The sequence below is a fragment of the Macaca nemestrina genome, chromosome 19, assembly GCF_043159975.1.
Source record: "Macaca nemestrina isolate mMacNem1 chromosome 19, mMacNem.hap1, whole genome shotgun sequence".
In the NCBI taxonomy this organism is placed as follows: Eukaryota; Metazoa; Chordata; class Mammalia; order Primates; family Cercopithecidae; genus Macaca; species Macaca nemestrina.
This window is the reverse complement of record NC_092143.1, coordinates 55231223-55252965: the sequence shown is the minus strand read 5'-3', so window position 1 is coordinate 55252965 and position 21743 is coordinate 55231223. Positions and strand designations below refer to the sequence as shown.

The following is a 21743-nucleotide window of genomic DNA, read 5'->3' as shown; positions in this document are numbered from 1 at the left end:
TTAGAGCTTGCCCTGATCCTTGAAGCCTAACTTTTCACCTTGGTTTTCCTCAGGGGCTATGGAAAGTGGTAGGTGGAGGAGATATCGAAGGCTCTTTCTCATGAATATCTATCATTATTGTCACCAATCAAAATAAACAGGTTTCAGAGCAAAAGAGCATGTGGAGAATCCTGTGGACTGCTCTTAGTTCCCCAGTGAGTTTGGAAGAGGGAAACCCTGGGTTGATTAGCAGATAGACAGTGCAAAGGAAGGAAGCCTGGCCAATCACTGGGGTAGAGAGAAGTCAGGAAAGAGCGAGTGAGCCAGCTGGGACTGAAGTGTGCAGATGGTACAGGTCCCTGCACCTCATTCCTCAAAACTCCTAATTCTCTAACCTCTGGGACTTCAGTACAAAAACTGCAGCCACCCCAAGAACTTGGGGCTAGATGGGTGACTCCCCACTTTCCCTGTTGGGAAGTAGGATGAAGGCCTTGCTTCTGCCCACAGCCAGGACTGTAGAGGGAGGAAATAAATAGGCATTCCTAATTGAAAATCTGAGCAACCTTCTTTGTAAAAATTTCACTAAATGTAGTAGGTATGTCAGATTTATCTTGTGTCAAATATTAAGCATATATAGGCTAGAGGTCTAGTACCCCCATATGTCAATGGGAAAGTGATTTCTGAATTACAGGCAACTTGCTTCCAAAAGAACTCTTGGAAGCCCACCCTGTTCTAAGCAGGAGACTGCTTGTCCTAAGGATGGCCAGGGACCAGGCAAAGTGACGCCGGACAACTCAGAGCTGTGGAGAGTCAGGCAGAGCATGTGGAAAGCTTCTGTTAACAGTGACAGGCACCATTAAAACTTTTTCTTTATGAAGAGTTGCGCAAAGCAATGCTTGGGAATTTTTTGTTTTTAAATGGTAAGAATAGAGCACAGCACAAGTATACCTTTTTAAAAAAGTTAATAAGGAAGATAATTGTGGAACATGTATAAACAACATAACACAAAACTGGAAGCAAGAAACTTCACTGCAAACTGATGAGGAAGACAAACTTTATAGGAAGCTACAAAAGAAATGAGCAGAGCAAGATATTCGTGGTAAAGGATACAGAGAACATACAACTGTGTATTTGAGAGGTTTCATGGAACATTATGACCCATCAAATGAAGACATCAACATTATTTAACAACAAAAATTAATAGATCTGAGGAAGAGCAGTATGAAAATATTAATGCAGTGCTGTCCAACAGAACTTTCTGTGGTGATGGAAATGTTCCCTATCTCTGTGCTAATACAGAATCTACCAGCCACATGAATTCTAGAAATGTGGCTAATGCAACTGAAGAAATGAATTTTTCATATAATTTAATTTAAATTTAAATAGTCATATGTGATTAGTGGCTCCTGAATGAATGACGCAGTTCTAATGCTTCATGGGTCAAAACCAGTGGTTTCTTTGGGGGACTTCTCTAATCAGTGCTAAGGGATTGAGGGTTGAGTGCTGAAGAAGAGGAGAACACTCATTAGACTTATTTGGGCACTTAAACAAGATCCCAAATTCCCCATTGCTTCCAGAGGCAGGGGACAGCACAATGTGCTGTGGAGGCCTCACTAGGAGCCTGGCTAATGTCAGTGGGACTAAAAGGCTTATAATTTTGGTCATTCAGCTGGAAAAAGGCCTATGGTTCACACGCAAAACTGGAGGTCACCCCTAGGGCCATCTGTGCATGGCAGCCACCATTCTGGAGCTGGTAGAGAGCTGGAGGGAGGGGTGCTCACTTCCGGATGGGGTTTCCAGAGCCAGAGGAGGATTTAGAAGTAGAGGAAGTGGAGGGACCGGAGGGTCCTGAGGGCCCTTTCTGGCCACCTGCAGGCTGCACAGGCCCTTTCTTTTTTGGGATTACGATCTTGTTCTTGCTCTTAAACACTTTGCTGGGATCTAGCTTATTCACAAAGGAGTCGGTCTCTTCTGTGAGCAGGCTTGTGTTGTAGGTGATAGGTTTATACATGCTGAACCATTGCTGTAAGGCAGAATTGGAAGAGAAGGTCACAATTCAAAGGAGAAATGCCATTCTGTATGCTCTTTTTGGGGGATGCAGGAGAGCTGGGAATAGGAGGTAGAGGTACATTTTCATGAAAAACTGCCTAAAAATCTATTTGCTCTTCCTTTAAGTGGAAGTGATGATAACAGATCCCATCAACCTCTGGTAAGATACACACATTGCTTTATGAGTTCTCATGACCTTTAAGATAAATGCAGTGTGAGAACTAAGAATCTGAGCATACTTTCTTCTGATTTAGTGAGTCCTGAGCCTGGGATGCTAGATCCAAAAGCACTAGAGGACAGCGTCTATTGTTCTGTCCTCAAACCAGCTGCTCCCCATCAGGTGGATTCTGGCAGCATCATTTCCCCAGGAAAGGCAGGAGACAGAGGCCAGTGTGGGCCTCTGCTGAGGGATGTTATATCTTGTTGGTGTTCTGTTTCCTACTGTTTTCTCAGGCAGCCAAGGGCAAAGGGCATCCACATTTATTTACCTTTTAAATCACAGCCGCCTCCCAATGTTGACCAGATAAATGTTATAATTATGTGACGTTTGAAGAAAATGAAGCCTACTAGATGAATACATACATAGTAAGGTGAGCTGGAGCTCAGTTCCTAATTTGTTGCTAATTTAGACCTGCAAGAAACCACCATGAAGGAGCCCAGATGAGCTCACTCTAGTCAAAAGTTTTTACAGCCACACTTGGTGTTTTCAAACCAGGTTGTATACCTGGTATCTGTGTGTCTGAAATGGTGACCAGATCTGTAATATAAATGAGGCACACCCACACAATGGACTACCCTGTAGCCACTGAAGAGGACAAGTGCTCTAAATGCACTGAAAGGGAATAAGCCCCAAGATGGAGAGTTATGTGAAAAGAACAAGATGCAGAATCACGTGGACAGTACCTCATTTGAGATTTAGAAAAAATGAACAACAGAAGCGTGCATGCATGCTTTATGTGCAATGAGTATCTTGGGAAGGGCATACAGGAAACTCGTAATAGCAGCTGCCACTAGGGAAGCACACTTGGAGAACAGGGGAGTGAGAGTCTGACTTTTCACTCTTCCTGGGTGCATGTACTGCCAACCCAGAACAAGCCATGGGACATAAACTATCCAATAGAATTTAATTAAAAATAAAACTCCCGAGTTAATTCTGAGGATCAGTCAAGTTTGGGAACCACTAACGTGAAGCTGTCCATTGGAATGACCTGTCTTGCTTATTGAAAATGCAGGTTCCTGGGCCCCACCCTAGATCTCCTGAATCAGATGGGGAAGTTGGGAACCTGCAACATAACCATTTCCTCAGTAGATTTCGTTATATACCATAGTTTGCGATGGCAGGTGTTCCTCCCTTACCTTGGCCTGTGGGCTAATGCCATAGCTGGTGAAGGCATATTGCCACTGGGGCAGGCCCAGGTGGGTGATGAGCAGGCGGTAATAGGCAGTAAAGGTGTCTGTGAGAAAATGCCAGTATAACGCTCTGTCCAGGAACCAGATCTCGGTGTCTTCTGCTAATGCTGAATTAGAAGACAAAGGAAGTAAAAGATAAGGAATAGTTTAACAGTGTTTTCTTTTTAACTATAAAAGGTTATATTCATGGTCTAAAAAAATAAATCCCAACAGAGAGAATGGAAAATGTAAAGTAAAAGTTCCCCTTCTGCCCCACTTCTAACCCTCCAGTCTCCTTCTCTAGTGGCCACTTTACCAGTTCCTTTGCTACTCTTACAAATTTTGGCTAGATTGGTAGATTGATCTATCTGCTGGTCTCTGACCATCGGGAAGTCCAGTCAGGCTATCTAGGCAGCTGCTCCTTTTCTGTGTGTCATCAGCACTCCCCTCCCCTGGTAGGGGGGTGGAATACTGTGGTCTCAGCTTTCCTGACAGAGAAAAACATTGAATGGCTTGGGGTTTTTTGGAAGAGGTCTCTATCAATGCCATGAAAGACAAAAAGCGCCACAAAAAACCACCATGAAGGAGCCCAGCCCAGTTCACTCCTGGAGTCTTGCCAATACTGTGGTGTGATGTCCTGCCTCAGTTTCTGACTTTCCATTCTCACTACTTCAAGCCTATCCTACTTCCTCTGCTCTCTAGATAGCTGTAACATCTCCCTAAGTGCCCTCCGTTATCCATCCAGTCTCTTTCTTTGTCAAAACTGCTGGTGGTCATGATCCCTGCCATTTTACAAAACAACTTTCATTGACTCCCCACTGTCTTCCACATTATGTCCAAACTCCTTTGCTTGGCTTTCAAAGCTGTGCCTGAGAGACAGCAATTGGCCTTCTGGCTTAATCTCTTCCTCATCCCCTACGTGAACCATGTGGTCCACTGAATTGGAATTCTTTTGTCATTCCCCACAAATCAGTTGTATTTTCCCACGTCTTGGCTTTTACCCATTTGTCCCTTTGCTTGGATGCTCCCTTGTCTCTTTTACTCCACCAAATCCTCCTCCCCACCTGGTATCTAATTCCTACCCCATAGTTCAAGATGCAGCTCCAAGACTACTTTGCAACAATTCCTCCAGCTGGATGATTTCTCCTTCCCCTAGAGGTAAATCCTAGTGTCTGCATCCTCTCACCCCTACCAGACAGCTAGCTGAAGAGGGCTTGCCATTGTCCAGCTCTGTAGTTTCACAGTCCCTAGGCTAGGGTCTGAAGTGCTGTTAGGGGGCTAGGTGGCAGCTGCTGCTTGAGGGCATTCCCATCTGGGGTCTTTGGTCTAGTAATTCAGGTTTTTATTGCTATTAATTGGCCTAGACAGAGAAGTATAAAAGAAAAGATAATGTGTTTTCTGAATGCTTATCTAGTGCATGAACTTGCTATAGGAGTCTATAAACAAAATGTCTATTTCTTTTAGTTTTTACTCCCATATTATCCTAATCCCATCAACTATTTGGCAATAACTCACAAACGAAGATGGATAAAAGGTCTAGTAATTAGCCCAGAGGGAGATACTCAGAGAGAACCAAAGGGGTTTCTGGGTTTGGGACACACAAGGAACCTGGAAGCATCTCAAGAGGCCAAGGAGGTATGTGTCTCCTGAGCCATGGCTGACAAGCAAGGTCAGGCAAGACCCTAGCCAAACTACAGGACCACACTTGTAAATGATTCTTACCTGGTTTCCCACTTTTGTAGACAAGGCAAACTTTCCCACTGCCATTGCATGAATCCAGCTCAAATATCACACTGCGAGAGTCAAAGTGAGGCTTCTCTGGCTGATCATCACTGGCTGCAAACCCAGAAGTTAATGGTAATGTTCAAACAAACTCAACTCAAACACATATCTATATATCCAACTTTGCCCGGTGGAAAAAACCGAAGGAAAAAGCCTTATCTCAGACGTATACTTAAGTAGTATTTTCAAATAAATTCTGTATTTGAATTAAAGCCTGATCTCATTCATGGACTAGGCCTTGTGTCTGGGTTTCTCTATCAGCAACAGACAATGTCAGGGAATCTGGGAAAAGGAGGCATGAGAAAAGCAAACTTAACTTCTTAGAAGTGGGACCACAGAGCAATCTGAATGGCTTGATGCTGACATAACTTCATTTCCTTTCCTGAGATTGTTTATTCTATAAAAGTGGGATTGCAAACACATTATCTGAATCTTTCTTTCTTTCTTTTTTTCTGAGATGGAGTCTCGCTCTGTTGCCCAGGCTGGAGTGCAATGGGGTGATCTCGGCTCACTGCAACCTCCGCCTCCGGGGTTGAAGCAATTCTCCCACCTCAGCCTCCTGAGAAGCTGGGACTACCGGCGTGTGCCACCACGCCTGGCTAATTTTTGTCTTTTTAGTAGAGATGGGGTTTCAGCACGTTGGCCAGACTGGTCTTGAACTTCTGACCCCAAGTGATCTGCCCGTCTCAGCCTCCCAAAGTGCTGGGATTACAGGCAAGAGCCACCACGCCCGGTCAGTCATGGAAAAGCCCTCTAAGTCATGTGGTATAACTCTAATTCATTCTTTTTTTTTTTTTGAGACGGAGTCTTGCTCTGTCACCCAGGCTGGAGTGCAGTGGCCGGATCTCAGCTCACTGCAAGCTCCGCCTCCCGGGTTTACGCCATTCTCCTGCCTCAGCCTCCCGAGTAGCTGGGACTACAGGCGCCTGCCATCTCGCCCGGCTATTTTTTTTGTATTTTTTAGTAGAGACGGGGTTTCACCGTGTTAGCCGGGATCGTCTCTCGATCTCCTGACCTCGTGATCCGCCCGTCTCGGCCTCCCAAAGTGCTGGGATTACAGGCTTGAGCCACCGCGCCCGGCCTAATTCATTCTTTTTAAATGACTATTTCATAGTCTGTGGGAGTGAAGTACCCTCATTTATTCCACCATTCCTCTATTGATAGGCATTTACCTACCATTACTTGGTTGTGAATGCTACAATAATCTTCTTGGTACATGCCCTTATATTCTGGTGCTTTCATTATATGGGACAGATTGCCTGCAACAGAATAGATGTTGCCAGATTGTTTTTCAAAAAGGCCTTTTTAAGATCCAGGGAGACAGACTGGAAGTCCTTTGTTTTTGAAAGATATTTTCAATGGGTATAGAATTGTGGGTTGATTATTTTATTTTATTTTATTTTTTTGAGACAGGGTCTCCACTCTGTCACCTGGGCTGGAGTGCAGTGGCATGTGAACATGGTTCATTGTGCCCTCGACCTCCTGGGTTCAAGCAATCCTCCTGCCTCAGACTCCCAAGTAGCTGGGGACCACAGGCGTGGCCACCACACCCGGGTAATTTTTAAATTTTTTGTAGAGATGGAGTTTCGCTATGGTGCCTCGGCTGATCTCAAACTCCTGGGCTCTAGTGATCCTCTGGCCTCAGCCTCCTAAAGTGCTGGGATTACAGGCGTGAACCACTGACCAACCTGTTTTTTCCTTTGAGTATTTGATCTCACTTGAATTGCTTTTAAGGAGAAATATGCTGTTATCCTTATCTTTGTTCTTTTGTATGTAATTTGTCTTTTCCTTTTGGCTGCATTTATGATTTTCTCTTTATCTTTGATTTTGAAAAATCTGATTATGGTGTTTCTTGTTACCATTTACGTTTCTTGTTCCTTGCTTATGAAGCTTATTGGATATGTTGATTTATAGTTACCCTGAAATTGGTAAGCTTTTGGGCCATTATTTCTTCAAATATTTTCTAGCCCCTGACACCTCTTCTCAAAGACTTCAATTACACATACATTATACCATGTGTTATCCCTCAGGTCACTGATACTCTTTTCATTATAAATACTTTTTTTTTCTGTGTAACTTTGGATAGCTTCTATTATGTGTTGAAGTTCTCTAGTCTTTTCTTCTGCAATGTCTTAGCCACTAATAATCCAATCCACTGCATTTTTCATATCAGAAACAAGTTTCCATCTCTAAAAGTTAAATTTGGGATGGATATATATATATATTCCATATATAATATATAACATTATATACATATAATTTGGGGGTATATATGTTCTCTCTCTATACACATACAAATACATACACACACACGTATCTTCCATGTCTGTTCTTATTTTTTTGACACAGAGAATATAGTTATAGTAACTATTACTATATATGCATTGCTGAGTGTTGGATATTTTTATATTTCTGTAAATATTCTTGAGCTTTGTTCTCTGACACAGTTAAGTTACTTGGAAACAGATACTTTAGGCCCTCTTCCTTCTTAGCCTTGACCTCCTGGGTTCAAGCAATCCTTCTGCCTCACACTCCCAAGTAGCTGGGGACCACAGGCGTGGCCACCACACATGGGTAATTTTTAAATTTTTTGTAGAGATGGAGTTTCACTATGGTGCCTCGGCTGATCTCAAACTCCTGGGCTCTAGTGATCCTCTGGCCTCGGCCTCCTAAAGCGCTGGGATTATAGGCGTAATCAAGAAACACAAATGATAACAAGAAACCCCTCTTAAGATCTGTCAGGCAGGACTAGGGCAGTATTTACTTAGGGCTAATTATTTTCCATTGCTGCGGCAACATTCTTTTGAGTACTCTATCTAATGCTGTCCAAATCATGAGGTGTTTTAGCCTGTCTGGCTGAAGCAGGCACTATTCCTGGTCCTGTGTGAGTACTGGGCATTATTCCTCCTATCACCATGAGTGGTTTTGTCCTCTGGCCTTAGACAGTTTCTTTGCATACATGTGCTTATCAATTCTTTTCCAAATATTGCAGATCTCTGGGATTTTCCCTTTATGCAGCATTCACCTATCTGTTACTTAGTCCTGTGAACTCTAGGTGTGTGGACTCTCAGCTCTGTCTTCTAACTCAGGGAGTGCTATGGGTCCTGCCTGGGTCTCTTTATTTATTTATTTATTTAGAGAGGGAATCTTGCTCTGTCGCCAGGCTGGAGTGCAGTGGCATGATCTCAGCTCACTGCAACCTCCGACTCCCTGGTTCAAGCGATTCTCTTGCCTCAGCCTCCCGAGTAGCTGGGATTGCAAGCACATGCCACCATGCCCAGCTAATTTTTGTATTTTTCGTAGAGATGGGGTTTCACCGTGTTGGCCAGGATGGTCTTGATGTCCTGACCTGGTGATCCACCCGCCTTGGCCTCCCAAAGTGCTAGGATTACAAGTGTGAGCCACCGCGCCCATCCAGGTCTCCCTCTTTATGCTGTGGACTGGAATCTCTCTTTAGGGAAATTGTAGGGCTCACCTTATTTGTTTCCCATCTCTCAGGGCTCACTGTCCTTTGTTGCCTGATGGCCAGTGCTTGAAAATCACTGTTTTATGTATTTTGTCTGTGTTCTTTGTCACTGTTGCTCCAGGTGGGTAGATAAATCTGTTCTGTTACTCCATCTTGGATGAAATAAAAAGTCCAGGCGATATGTTCCCACCAAGTTTTAGCAGCCCTGCCTGGTGCTGACTGAGGTCTGCCCTTAGGTGAAAAGTTGTAAGAACAGAAAACTCAATGTGGCTCCTTTCTGCCAACTGTAGACACCACTTCAGCTTCTGCCTGCTTTTGACTACTCTCCAGTCCTTTAAGACACATGTTTTTAAACTCCTTCCAGAGTGCAGAGTATTATCTGCAGAAGCCTTGCTCTGGTAAAAGAGATTCTGCCATATTATAAACCCAATGTCAATATTTGAATTTTTTTTTTTCTTCAAATCTACAATGTCACTGTTTTTTTCAGTTCCTCCCTGAAATTTCAGTTTGGTTTTACCTCCATGGGGGCATATAAGCCTATCGTTTTGTACTCCGTATCTAATGACGTCACTCTTAGTAGTACCAATGGATCTCTTTTGCTTTTTTTTTTTTTTTTTGAGATGGAGTCTTGCTCTGTTGCCAGGCTGGAGTGCGGTGGCATGATCTTGGCTCACTGCAACCTCTGCCTCCAGAGTAGCTGGGATTACAGGTGCACGCCACCACACCTGGCTAATTTTTGTATTTTTAGTAGAATCGGGGTTTTACCATGTTGGCCAGGATGGTCTTGATCTCCTGACCTCATGATTTGCCCACCTTGGCCTCCCAAAGTGCTGGGATTGCAGGTGTGAGCTACCGCACCTGGCCCTCTTTTTTTTTTCTTAATTAATTTTTTTTAAAGTTTTATTTTTAATTGACAAATAATAATTGTATATATTGATGGAGAACAACATGCTATTTTAAGACGTCTATGCATTGTGGAAAGATCACATTGGGCTAATTAGCATACCCACCACTAGTATTTATCATTTCTTTGTGGTGAGAACATTTAAAATCCTTTCTTTTAGCTATTTTGAAATACACATTATTAGCTATAGTCATTATGCTGTGCAATAGATCACCAGAACTTATTCCTCCTGTCTCACTGAAACTATGCCTGTTGACCAACATTTCCCCTTTCCCTGTCCAGCCTCCCCACCCCAAGCCTCTGGTAACCACTGCTGATGTGTTACCTGTTCTCTGTGCTGGTTCTCATTCATGGGGTTGTGTGTCCTCATCTGCCGAGTTAATGCCAGTCTGCTTATTATTCCCTCACAAGTAATTTGTTATTTTTGCCTAGAAGCTTGTAATTTTCTCCATATCAGGATATGCATAGGTATCTGTGTTTTCTCATCTGCTCAACTTGTGTCTAGGTGAGCCCTTTCCATCTGCAGAGAGGTTTTTTTAATTAGTATGTATTTACTGCCTTTCCATCTATTCTCTGTTTTTTGAGCACCTATAATTCCAATGGAAAGTGTCCTAAATCTGTTTTCCACTTCACTTAATTCCTACCTTTTCCTTCATAATTCCCCTCTTTTAAATGTATTCATCTATGCTTTAAGATATTTCTTGCACGTGATTTTTCAGGCTAACTCAGGTCTCAATAAAATACATATACTCTTCTTCAATTCATGTGGTCAATTGTTTGATAATCTTTGTTTTTATCCATAGAACGTCTTTATGTTGTCTTAAATCTCCTTAAGTATTCTTGTTCTTTAGATTTTTATCTGTGTCCTCTAGCAGTTTTATTTCTCTGGTTGTATATTTTTTTAAAAATAGTGATGGGATCTCACTATTTTGCCCAGGCTAGAGTGTGGTGGCTATTCACAGGTGTGATCACAGCATGCTACAGCCTCAAACTCATGGGCTCAAGCGATCAGTGGTGATTTACAGATGTGATGATAGCACACTACAGCCTCAATCTCCTGGGATCCAGTGATCCTCTTGCCTCAGCCTTACAGGTAGCTAGGAATACAGGCTCATACCACTGCATCCGGCTGATTGTGTATTCTATTTTTTCCTGATCATCCTCTCCCTGACTGCTGAGTCCCCTGAGAAAAGTCACTGTTTTTCCATTTAGGTTTAATGAGACTTAGGTATACTTGTTGCACTATCCTAAAATGCACGAATCTAGCAAGTATCAGAAGGCCAAATGGTTTTTATCTCCAACTGTATGTGGAACAATGTGATCCCAGGAAGCCTCTCTGTTATCTACTCTACCACTTCTCTTCCAGCCTCAAGAGCAGGGAAGACTTAGCCCACCTATTTGCCTACTTCTTCACCTTTTAGAGAAGCCCACCCCACACATATAAAGACAGTGAGACCTTTTTCCTACCCCTGGAAATTCCACAAATCTTTGTGTGACAGGCTCTTTCCAGGACCCATCACTGTCCAGCCTCTGCCCCTGAACTCCTCTGGTACTATTCTTCAATTGCTCATCCAATCAGAGGAGAAAGCCTTACACCAATTTTCTCTGCCAGGGCTTAGTGAACTCCAAGGTCAGTATTGGAGACATTAGTTGACTATTCACTGTTTGTTCCTCCTTTCTTTCTTAATGAAAGCCAAGTTCTGTTCAAGGAAGCCATACTGCACAACTAAAAGTATTTACCTTCTCAGACCCCTGGCAACCTGGGTTGCCATTTGACTCTTCTAATAGCTATCAGGAGGTGCTGTGGAGAAAACTATTGTTTTCTTGATCAAAAGGGAGAGATTCTGCAAACAGCCAGGTATTTTGCCCTTTGCCTTTTACTCGTCTTTTTCCTGACAGGAAAAGCCCACCTTCCTCAACCATAAGGATGAAAACCAAATCCAAAAGCTGGTGCAGCACAGTGCCAGAGGGAGACTTTATCATTGGCTTTCTCAAGCAGCTACATCAGCCTAGTTCCAGATATCTTGTTATGAGAAAAATAAATTGCTATTTAAACATTGTAACTACATCTGTTATATATGACTAAAACAACTCTGACTAAGTCCTTACTTATACCCAGCTGCTCCTAGGTTTTAGCAGCCACTTGACTTATGAGCCATTTCTCTGAGAAGTGGCAAAGAGCTTGGAGGTAAGAATGGAGAGGAAAGGAGGTGTATTTAGATTGCTGTGTTTCTGAATCCTCCTGATACTGAAATGTTGAGTGAAGTTTAATCTTTAACATTCATTCATGCACCAAGATTCATTAAGTACCTACTATGTGCCATTCATGCACCAAGATTCATTAGGTACCTACTATGTACCAGGCATGGAGCTGGATGCTGGAAACAAAACAAAGATACCGACCCTGGCATCTTCTTCCTACCTTCATGTGTATCGTCCTCCAGGTCTGCCAGAGTGGGTGCATTAGGAAGTGAATACATGGAAGACTGGGTGAGCTGAGTCAGTTTTGAGATGCTGTTAATTGCCATGCTGCCCAGTGGAATGATGTGCTCTAGGGGAACATGCGTAAGGAGAATTACATGGAGTAACAGCCTAGTTACAATGGTTATCACAAGATTCTGCTTGAATAACCTAAGCCCAGGTATTGTTTGGCCCCATGGCTGAGGAATCTGATGGAAGGTGGGAAGAAGAGGATTACTCACTGCATATTCCAAAGTACCAACCTTTCATACAAAAAAGGAAGTGGGGGCCACGGGTGATGAAGAGCCCCCATTGTATGTATTAGGGTAGAGTTGAAGAAAATTTTCAAAGAACTGGGAAATCTGAGCCTAGGGACATCTGAAGGGTAAAGGGCTTTAAAATGTTTTTTGCTTCCTTTCTCCTTTGTTTAGCAAGTATTCTGCATAAACGTTTTCTGAAGGAGGAATAGCTTTGATTATATAATGGACCCCTTCTATTCTTGTTATAAGCTTTCATGATAAAAAATTTCCTCCCTTCTCTTTATCATTTTCCCTTACTCAGTGATAAGAATTTGGCAGCCTTCTTGCTTGGTTCTAGTCTTCTGTGATTAGGGTGTACATACAGACTAGGAAGCTGCATATTTTATTTGACTGCTGAAAAAACTGGAATGGCTTAAAGCAATAAAACAACCTGTGTATAGACCATGGAATCTCTAAGAAGAAAAGACCACTAAACAGGCAAACAGCAGAAGATGCCTCTGTTGCCTTTTCTGTCACTGACTTAGGCTGTTCAGTATATAATGGTTATGGTAATGGGATAAGAGGACTGGGCTTGGGGAGATTAAATTAGAGAAGGTTTTACAACAATGAACTGGGACTCATTCATGAAACTTTTATTCTCTGAAGCAGGCTTGTGAGGGGGCTAGCCTGTTCCAAGGATGTAGGCCAGGGAGAGTCTGCCAGTTGGCTTAGTCTCTGTCCCCTCTGTGTTGCTCCAGATACCAAAAGCCACAGCCATGTTCTGATGCTGGTGACAAGGATGGTTTCTAAGCCATAGGAGGAAATGATTCTAAGATAAAAGTTAATGTTCAGTATTCACTAGCAAGCTATAAAAAAGTACCTCAGGCTGGGCACGGTGCCTCACACCTGTAATCCCAGCACTTTGGGAGGCTGAGGTGGGCAGATCATGAGTTCAGGAGTTTAAGACCAGTCTGACCAACATGGTGAAACCCTATCTCTACTAAAAATTCAAAAATTAGCCAGGTGTGGTGGCACATGCCTGTAATCCCAGCTACTCAGGAGGCTGAGTCAGGAGAATCTCTTGAACCCAGGAGGCAGAGGTTGCAGTGAGCAGAGATCGTACCACTGCACTCCAGCTTGGGCAACAGAGGGAGACTCCATCTCAAAAAAAAAAAAAAAAAAAAAAAAAAGTACCTCCCAGCAGTGCAAGACAGACAGGAAAGCTTTGGAAATCACCCAAACAGGGAACTCAGGTGTGTAGGTAGAAGGCCGAGGCAATGAAGGGGAGAAGTCTGCTCTGTAGATATGCAGTGCAACAGAAGTCACAGTGGGGAAATGTAGGGTACTTCCCAAAGCCACAGTAGATTTGGTTGGAGTCAGAGACAATAATGGACTGGAGGGGAGGGACTGGGGAATCTGTGCCAGGAATGGGCTGGGCTCCTGTGGCTGGACAGGGCTTTCTAGCCTATGAAATGTTTTCAAGAGTCTTCACCTAAATGTTCAGCATTGCCTTTCACGCCTACGTAGTACTTAACAATCTGACATGTACAAACTTGTGAGTTCCCACATCCTCACACACGTTTTGTCCTAGACACATTAAAGGATAAAGATGGCAGCCTGTGAACTGAGATAGCTGGTGACTTAGGCTGAGGTGATGTGAAGGAGAGAAGCAAAGATTCTGGCTTGAGGGTTAGGGCCCTGTGTTCTTTATGATGGTGGGAGTAAAGGAAGGAGCCTGAAAGAGATTAAGTGGCCCCCATGATAAACACTAGAGACTGTCAATGCAGCCTACCCTGAGGGGTCTGCTCCAAGGTGGAGTCTTCTGAGGCTTTACGTTTGAGGTGGCTAGGGTTTTTTATGTAGTAATTAATGATTTTCTCCACCCTATTCCTACAGGTAGACTCTACATTGAACTTCCAGTTCCATACTGCTAGACTGTCGTGGGGTTTGTGGTGGGTGAAGCAATGATGGTATCTGTTAGTTTTGGGACATAATCACAGCTTCTGGACATGGCACTTGAGGAGTACCCATGAAAACCATCCAGATTCAAAGACTCAAAAATCAAAGGGCCCTCAGAGTTGCCCCATTCAATCTCTCAGCCAGGGAAATGTTCCCCTACAGCAAGGAGACTAACTCACCATCCAACTTCACACTCCATGTCATGTGGAAGCCATTGGTCATCAGGTAAAAGTTCTTCACATCTTCAGGCATCACACAGTTATTCTTCTAGAATCATAAAGCAGCTAAGTGTCAGGTCAGGGCTGGGAAAGAGGGTACAGGGCTATACCTCAAGGCATTGGAGACATGTTTACCATGTTATAGGCCCCTGAAATAGGAAGGCTCTGATAGTTAACTACAAAACTCTATTAGAGAGGCACTGGGGTCTTGCAAGCAGAGTTCCAGTTTGCCTTTTTTTTTCTTCAGCAGCTAAAGCAAACCAGGTATCTGCTCTGCCATGATTATGCCTCAATGGGCAGCCGCCTGGCAACGGAGCTCAAAGGGATCAAGCTGAAGAGGAGACAGGGGAACATGGTGAGAGGGGAAGTCCTAGGTAAAGTCTGACAATGTTCAAGCAAAGCAATCAATGCCATATATTTCAGACCCATGCTCATATATTATTTTCTGAAACAAATTATTGGACAAATAAGAGTATCTTAAAAGTGAAGAGTATATCATTCCCAGAAAACTTGTGCAATGTCTAAGTTCTGACAGCTCTTAGAAGGTAACCATATATACTCAAATATTTCACATATCCATGGATACGAAATCATCCAAAACTGTTAGATAAGAAATCATCCAAACTGTTGGCGGAGAGCACAAAGAAGGAGCTTAGTATCCTTTCAGGAGATACCAGGAACAAGCCCTATATTCTAAGTAACTCACATCTGTGTGTGTGTATGACCAGTCTTCCCTAGCCAACTCAAATCCCTGGAGTGTGCAAAGGATGAGTTCTCCAATTCATTTCCTAGGCCCCGTAGAGTGACTTCTTGATGTAGTTATAGAGGCAAAGAGGCAACATGTTAATAACTATCCAAGCTTGTGGCTTACCAGACCCTTCTGAGATGTGATACTGACAACTGCTTATGTCAGGACTGCATTAGGTCATCCTGTCAGTCAGTTCTAGGTACCCAACGCGTGGGAAAGCATCATGTAGAAGGATGATCTGAGTTCACTTCCCAACTCTGCCAGTAGCTGAGTGACCTTGAACATGTCACTCTGTGAATCTATATTCAAGAATAAACTCTAAGACTTAATATACAGAACACTGGCAGTACGAGGGGGTGTGAGTTTGACAGGAAGAGAGGAGACTAGGAAATTATTATTATTCACAGCCACAGCATCTTCAGGAACTATAGATAAAGAGAAACCTTCAAGCTTGCCAGAGATTTTAAGCAGTGTTTTTAGATTATTAAATGGACAACAGCTGTCATTTTAATGAAACATGTTTTAAATTTCCTTTATTTATGAACTGAAATGTATGTTCTGATCAAGTTTTGTTTTTTCTGTGTCCACTATTTAGTACCCAGTCTCACAGATGTGAAATTTAAGAGACTCTCAGACTCCTTGGACTAATTTGTTTTCCTACTATTTGGAGTTAGGGGCTTGCTCCTATTGCCTCCTGTGTGGCCACATTATCTGTGCTTTCAGAAGAAAAAATGCACTTGCAGAATGCCTTTCTCCCACCCCTAAAACCCTGGTACAGCAAGCCTACAGTTACCAGTGTTCTGACGAGGTCCTTGCTCCTCTTTTCACTCCAAAAGGCCAGCATCCCTCTGACATTTTGATCACTAGTGCCATCTAGTGGTGAAGACGAGGAAACTACTGTCTGTCAGCCTTTCTTAATGGGGATTCCATGAGATCCAGGCTGAGGGCTGATGGACTATTTGGCATTGTTCATATGTAAGTCATGCTGAATAATTTCAGTAATAGTAATTATAACATCTGTTATGGTATTTATTTCACCCAAGAAAGAGATTTTGGTATTATTTTATACCAGTAATTTTTACAATTATTCAAAATTCATACAAATAGAAAAAAATCTGTGAAATCCAATATTTAATACATATTTCACATACTAATATACATAAAAATTTTAAAGTAAACCAACTTCATGAAAAACATCAATCCCTCACTGTCATTCTAATTTAAATGACTAGCGGCCTTGGCTCTGCTGCTCTTTGCTGCAGACCCTTCTGCCCCAAGCACCCCTGGGGCAGTTGCTGGGTCTGCAGTGCTCCAGCCTTCCTACTACATGTAGCTCTTCCGAGTGGGGCAAATCCAGGAAGAAAGGTTCACAACCAAAACTTAAATGACCACGTACCTGCTTCAGCCCCTTCAGGATGGAGAGAAACGTAAACAACCTCTCCTAATTTTAACATATTTCACCATTTTTTTTTTCTGGCCAGTGACTCAGTTACTGCCGTTTTAAAATTTCTCTTCTAACCAACCTGAAAAGAGTTTGCTTTTCCACAGGGGGCAATCTGCCCACATCAGAGGGCTTCTTCCTGCACAGGTTCATGCTCAGTCTATATTTTGGGGGCTGTAATAGGAGGGTGGGGAGGAGGAAGATTGGCAGAAAGTAAATGGACAAGGGTATTATCAGGATTGGAGGGAGGGTCTGGGGAGAAAGCCAACAAGGAAGAATAACACCAACTGGTGTCTGAAATAACAGCTGATTGCATCAAGATGGTATCTGCGATCTCTAGCCCAATGGTGATTCTGTCACATAGTTCCTAATTTTTAATCTTTCCTTCTTCTCTTGAGACAATCGACAATGGTTTCTTTAAGCTACTTTAGAAAGAGTCCACCACAAGCTCTGTTACTCTTTCATTGGATGAAGGACCTGAGCCACATTTTTGTTTTGGGAGCTATCAACAAGACTCCAGAAAATCAATAGCACTGGGCCTTAAGGGAAGGGCTAGGGGCTGTCCATTGCCTTCTACTCACCTTTTCTACTCCTGGACAATCCTGCACCCCATTGTTCCCCTCACTTTTAGAGGCCACTTCCCAACTTGGGAGCAGATGCAGGATCAGGTCAGCATAGGGGCCACAGGACAGAAATCAATGTTTCTGTAGGTGCTGGTCCACGCTGAGCTGGCTCTCTGGCTGGTCTGCAGCCAGGGTCAGGTGAAGAGCTGCCCAGGACGTCCATCAAGAAGCGTGAGAACATTGCTGGAAATTGTGGCAGTGAGCACAACGGCACCTCCTGAAACTCTTCTCAGGGAGGACATTCCACAAAGTGGAGGAAAACCTGGATGAGCTGTGGAGGGACAGTGTGAGATCCCCAAGAGAATTCCCGAATATATTCTCAAACTTCCACCTTAGGAGAGGTGGAGGGCTTCGTTAACTGAACGCTTTTGTTTTGCTGAGGTTACAGAATCTCCTGCAATTAGTGCTGGACATTAAAATGTAAACACAAGTCCAAAAGACAAGGTTTCTAAGAAAACTTTCACTGTCCTGTTAAAAGGTGACAGATGTGCCTAGTAACATCCCTTACCTCTTTTTTGTTTTTTGAGCTTGGAAATGATAGCTGAGACTTTAGCAGTTATTTTGCTACTATGATATTGTGAAATTTATATTTGGTCTCTGTCCCAGATTCCTGGCATACAATTTCTAAAATCCTTGGAATCTCCAAAGTGGTATCTTTTTGTGTGCAAAAGAGTTCACAAATGACTGGCATCTCCAAGGTAGCTGCAGGATGGGGGATTATCACCAGAACAACCAAGGCAGGGAGTAGGTTGGAACTTTCAGCTCCACCCCCTAACCTCAGGGAGGGAAGAGGGGCTGAAGGGTAAGTTGATCATCAATGACCGATGGTTTAATCAATCATGTCTACATAATGAATCCTCCATAAAACGGCAAAAGACAGAGTTTGAAGAGCTTCCGGACAGCTGAGCACATGGAAGTTCCTGTAGGGTGGCATGCTCTCGGATGGCAGGGAGGTTCCCCGCCCTCCCACCACACCTTGCCCTGTGCATCTCTTCATCTGTTTCCTTTGTAATACACCTGTAAATGTTAAGTAAGTGTTCTTCTGAGTTCTGTGAGCCACTCCAGCAAATTAACTGAACCTGAGGAGGGGGTCATGGGAACCCCAATTTATAGCTGGTGGGTCAGCAGCACAGGTAAAACAACCTGGGACTTGCAGTTGGCATTGGAAGTGAGGGGCAGTCCTGTGAGACTGAGCCCTTAACCTACGGGATCTGACACTATCTCCAGGGAGACAGTGTCGGAATTGAATTGGAGGACACCCAGCTGGTATTCACTGCAGAACTGATTGCTTGTTGATGTGTTTGAGAACTCCCCCTTGCAACACACACACATTTGGTCATGGAAATTTTCTGTGTTGATTGTTGCGGAATAACAAGAGAGGAAAAACAGTGTGTGTTTCTTCTATTCAGAGGCACCATAAAGAAAAAGGACAAAAGAATTACAGAGATAACGGCTTAACATTATCAGGGCTGATGAACCAACTGCAACTGTCTACCTCAGGACTTGTTACATGAAAAGTATCAATTCCTATTTGCTTAAGCTATTGCTAGTTTATCTTTCCTTAAGTCAAACATATTCCTAATTTATATAGAGACAAATGTTGAACAGGTAAGTGTTGTGGAGCTGAAGGGGCAAAGAGAACTAGGAGGGAAGAGTCTGCGAGGAAGGAAAGAATCAGAGTTGTGCTTCTGCATCCAAGGGAGGAGAGGCTAGCAGAGAAGGGATTGGCTAACTGGGAGGCATGCAGGAGTGATACCAAGTGAGATGAAGTCAGTCTTTAGCCGTGGAGTGGTCCTAGTGATTTTGACAGAATGGTATCCAAGAATGGTGGTGGCTAAAGAGAGGCTGTGGCAGGATGAATAACTGAGAAATGAAGGAAGGATGATAATTCGTAAACTATGGCCACTGGATCTACCCTGTCACCTGTTTTTGTAAAAATGTTTCATTTGAACACAGTCACACCCATGCATATCAGTACTGTTGATGGCTGCTTTCACAGCTACAATGGCAGAAATGAGTAGTTGTGACAGAGACTGTAACACCAGAGCATAAACTATCTGGTCCTCTAAAGAAAACATTTCCCAACCCCTGGTGTAGACAATTTTTCTACACACTTGGCATGAAAAGGAACAAACAGCTAAATAGCTAGAAGGAGACATACGTTGAAGGTTTTTCGTTTTTAATTTTAAAGAGATGGGATGCCCCTATGGGGAAGCTGCCAGCAGAAAGAAGTGAAGTGCTAGAGAGAAGGGTTGACTGGTGGAGAACATAGAGAATCTCCCAGGCAGAGTAAGAGCATGAGGTGAGGGGGTCACTAGTGACATGGTGTCGCAGGGTGATTTCTTCTACTGGAAATGCTTATCATAAATTCACAGTGGGGCATGTAAGGAACAGCTCTTCAAGAAGGTTCAGAACCCACTCTGTAGACTGTAGAAAAACTGAGCCTGAAAAAAAGGAGATATTCTGCTAAATCGTTTGGTTTCTGTGGACCATGGTTTCACTATCAGTAAACTGAATTTTTATCTGGGGATTGGAGGGTGTAACCCATCAAGAATTGTAAAGCCATCTGCAACTATGAAATGTCACTGAAATGCTTAATAATAACAGAACTCTCCTGGCATCAGGATGCCATTAGAACTAAGAGGCAGATGCTTTCCTGGTGCTTGAAAGATGAAAAGCTCAGTGTAGGCACTGGGCCTTACTATGGACCATCATGACAAAAGGCAGGTAGCAGGCACAATGAACATGAATCATACAGCTGCACAGAGGCAGGTAAACTGAAACTGTGTATTTAAGAAGAAAAAATGGTGAAATATATAAAAATGGAAAAAGGTTGTTCATATTTCCCTCCAACCTCAGGGGACTACAGCAGGTATATGATCATTTAGGTTTCAGTTGTCAACTTTTCTTCCTGGATTTGTAGTACAGAATCATGAAAGACTAGATTACAGCTGGAAGAGTCCTTCAATAACACTGATTTCATGATTTCAAATTACTTATTTCATACATGATGAACATGAGTTCCAGAGAAGTTACATGACTTAGCCAAGGGTCCAGAGCTGGCATAAGACTTCTACTCTAGTCTGTTTTTCCCACATCAAAATGCTTCCATATCCTTACTAGTATAATGTATCTGTGAGCTTCCCACAGAGCTATATTTGCCCAAAGGGGCAGAGGGCCCCTTCTCAGGGGGCTTTATCTGAATGTATTTATGCAGCTGTGGTTACCAGGTACACTAGAGGGAGGTTGGGCTCTAAATGAGGTGTCTCCAAGGAGATGGGTCTCTAGGGTCAGTTCTCTAGAGAAGCAAGAATTATCAGCCCCTTGGGATCCTCCTGCTTCTCTGGTACAAGCACTTCTGGAAGCAGGCACACAGCAGGGGTGGCTTATCAAGCCTGCTCCTGTGGCAACATGCTCTTTAGTAACCTCTAGGGTGAGAAAGTGAGACAAGGGAGTTTCAGAGCAGTCCAAAACTTCTACCCTCCACTGCTTAGGAGACAAAAGTAGGTAAGAAAATAGCACATCGAGTATTGCCCCATTTTGAATGAAAAAATTATACAAAAACTTGTTTTAAACTTTTGGGGTTATGAGTCCCTTTGAGAATCTGAAAAAGCCTTTTCCCCCTACCTCCCCCAAAAAACATATCTGACATACATTTCAAGGAGTCCATGGACCACTTCCCATTCATGGACTTGTAAGGTATCCCATTGCCTACCCTCCACCCACACACATAACCAAAAATACACCAACTGTGGTTATGTCTAGGTAGTAAAATCCTAGAAGACCTTTTTTAAATTCTTTTTTTTTTTTTGTATTTTCAATACACCTGTTTGACTGTTTTGTTTAGCATAATCAGAAAAAAATAGTGTTACATAAAAACTGAATCTTGAAACAAAAGTACACACCCCAAAGGCTATCTTCCAAGCATCCCACAGGCCTTTACAAGCCCAGACATGCCGAACTCAGGTGAAAGAAACATTTTTACATTATTGATCCTAATACTGTATCTTATTTTTAAAATTTTTATTACTTATTTATTTTTTAAGAGACAGGGGTTGAGGAGTTGTCTCATTATGTTGCCCAGGCTGTTCTTGAACTCCTGGCCTCAAGCAATCCTCCCACCTTGGCCTCCCAAGCAGCTGGGACTGCAGGTGTGCACTACCACACCTAGCTTGTGTATTAGATTTGGCATATTTGAACTTAGATCTGAGATACTTTAACTAAAGAACTCAAAGGAAAATTCCAAATCTATAAATCTGATAATTTTAGGTACCTTCACAGGTATTCTCCCAACTGAATATGTCTGAAGAAAATGTTCCATTAACTGTCTCAGTTAGTTAAAAATCTCTTTCTCTCATGCTTACCCCTTAATCCTTTTAGACCTCTGATGGCTATTTATCTAGCACTACAACTGCATTTCCCTAAGTGTCAGTCTAAGCTAAAAGGGAACTCAATAAAGTTGCATTGTCCAGGAGGCAGATTAGAC

The 21743-nt window shown here is 42.9% G+C and overlaps 1 protein-coding gene across 10 annotated transcripts in view; it reads right to left on the bottom strand.

Moving 5' to 3' along the window:
* Positions 1-21743, bottom strand: part of LOC105499010 (tubulin polyglutamylase complex subunit 2) — a 48654-nt gene that overhangs the window by 14721 nt on the left and 12190 nt on the right. For 5 of the 10 annotated variants that reach the window (XM_011771437.3, XM_011771431.3, XM_011771445.3 and 2 more), the window contains exons 3-6: positions 14407-14494; positions 11992-12120; positions 5140-5253; positions 3385-3545 (exon numbers count right to left, since the gene is read on the bottom strand). In XM_011771437.3, coding sequence (XP_011769739.1) covers positions 3385-3545; positions 5140-5253; positions 11992-12120; positions 14407-14494 — 492 coding nt within the window. Of the gene's footprint in view, positions 1-1016; positions 2086-3384; positions 3546-5139; positions 5254-11991; positions 12121-14406; positions 14495-21743 lie in introns of those variants that run through there. The other 5 variants (XM_011771394.3, XM_011771403.3, XM_011771398.3 and 2 more) reach the window with 2 other exon arrangements.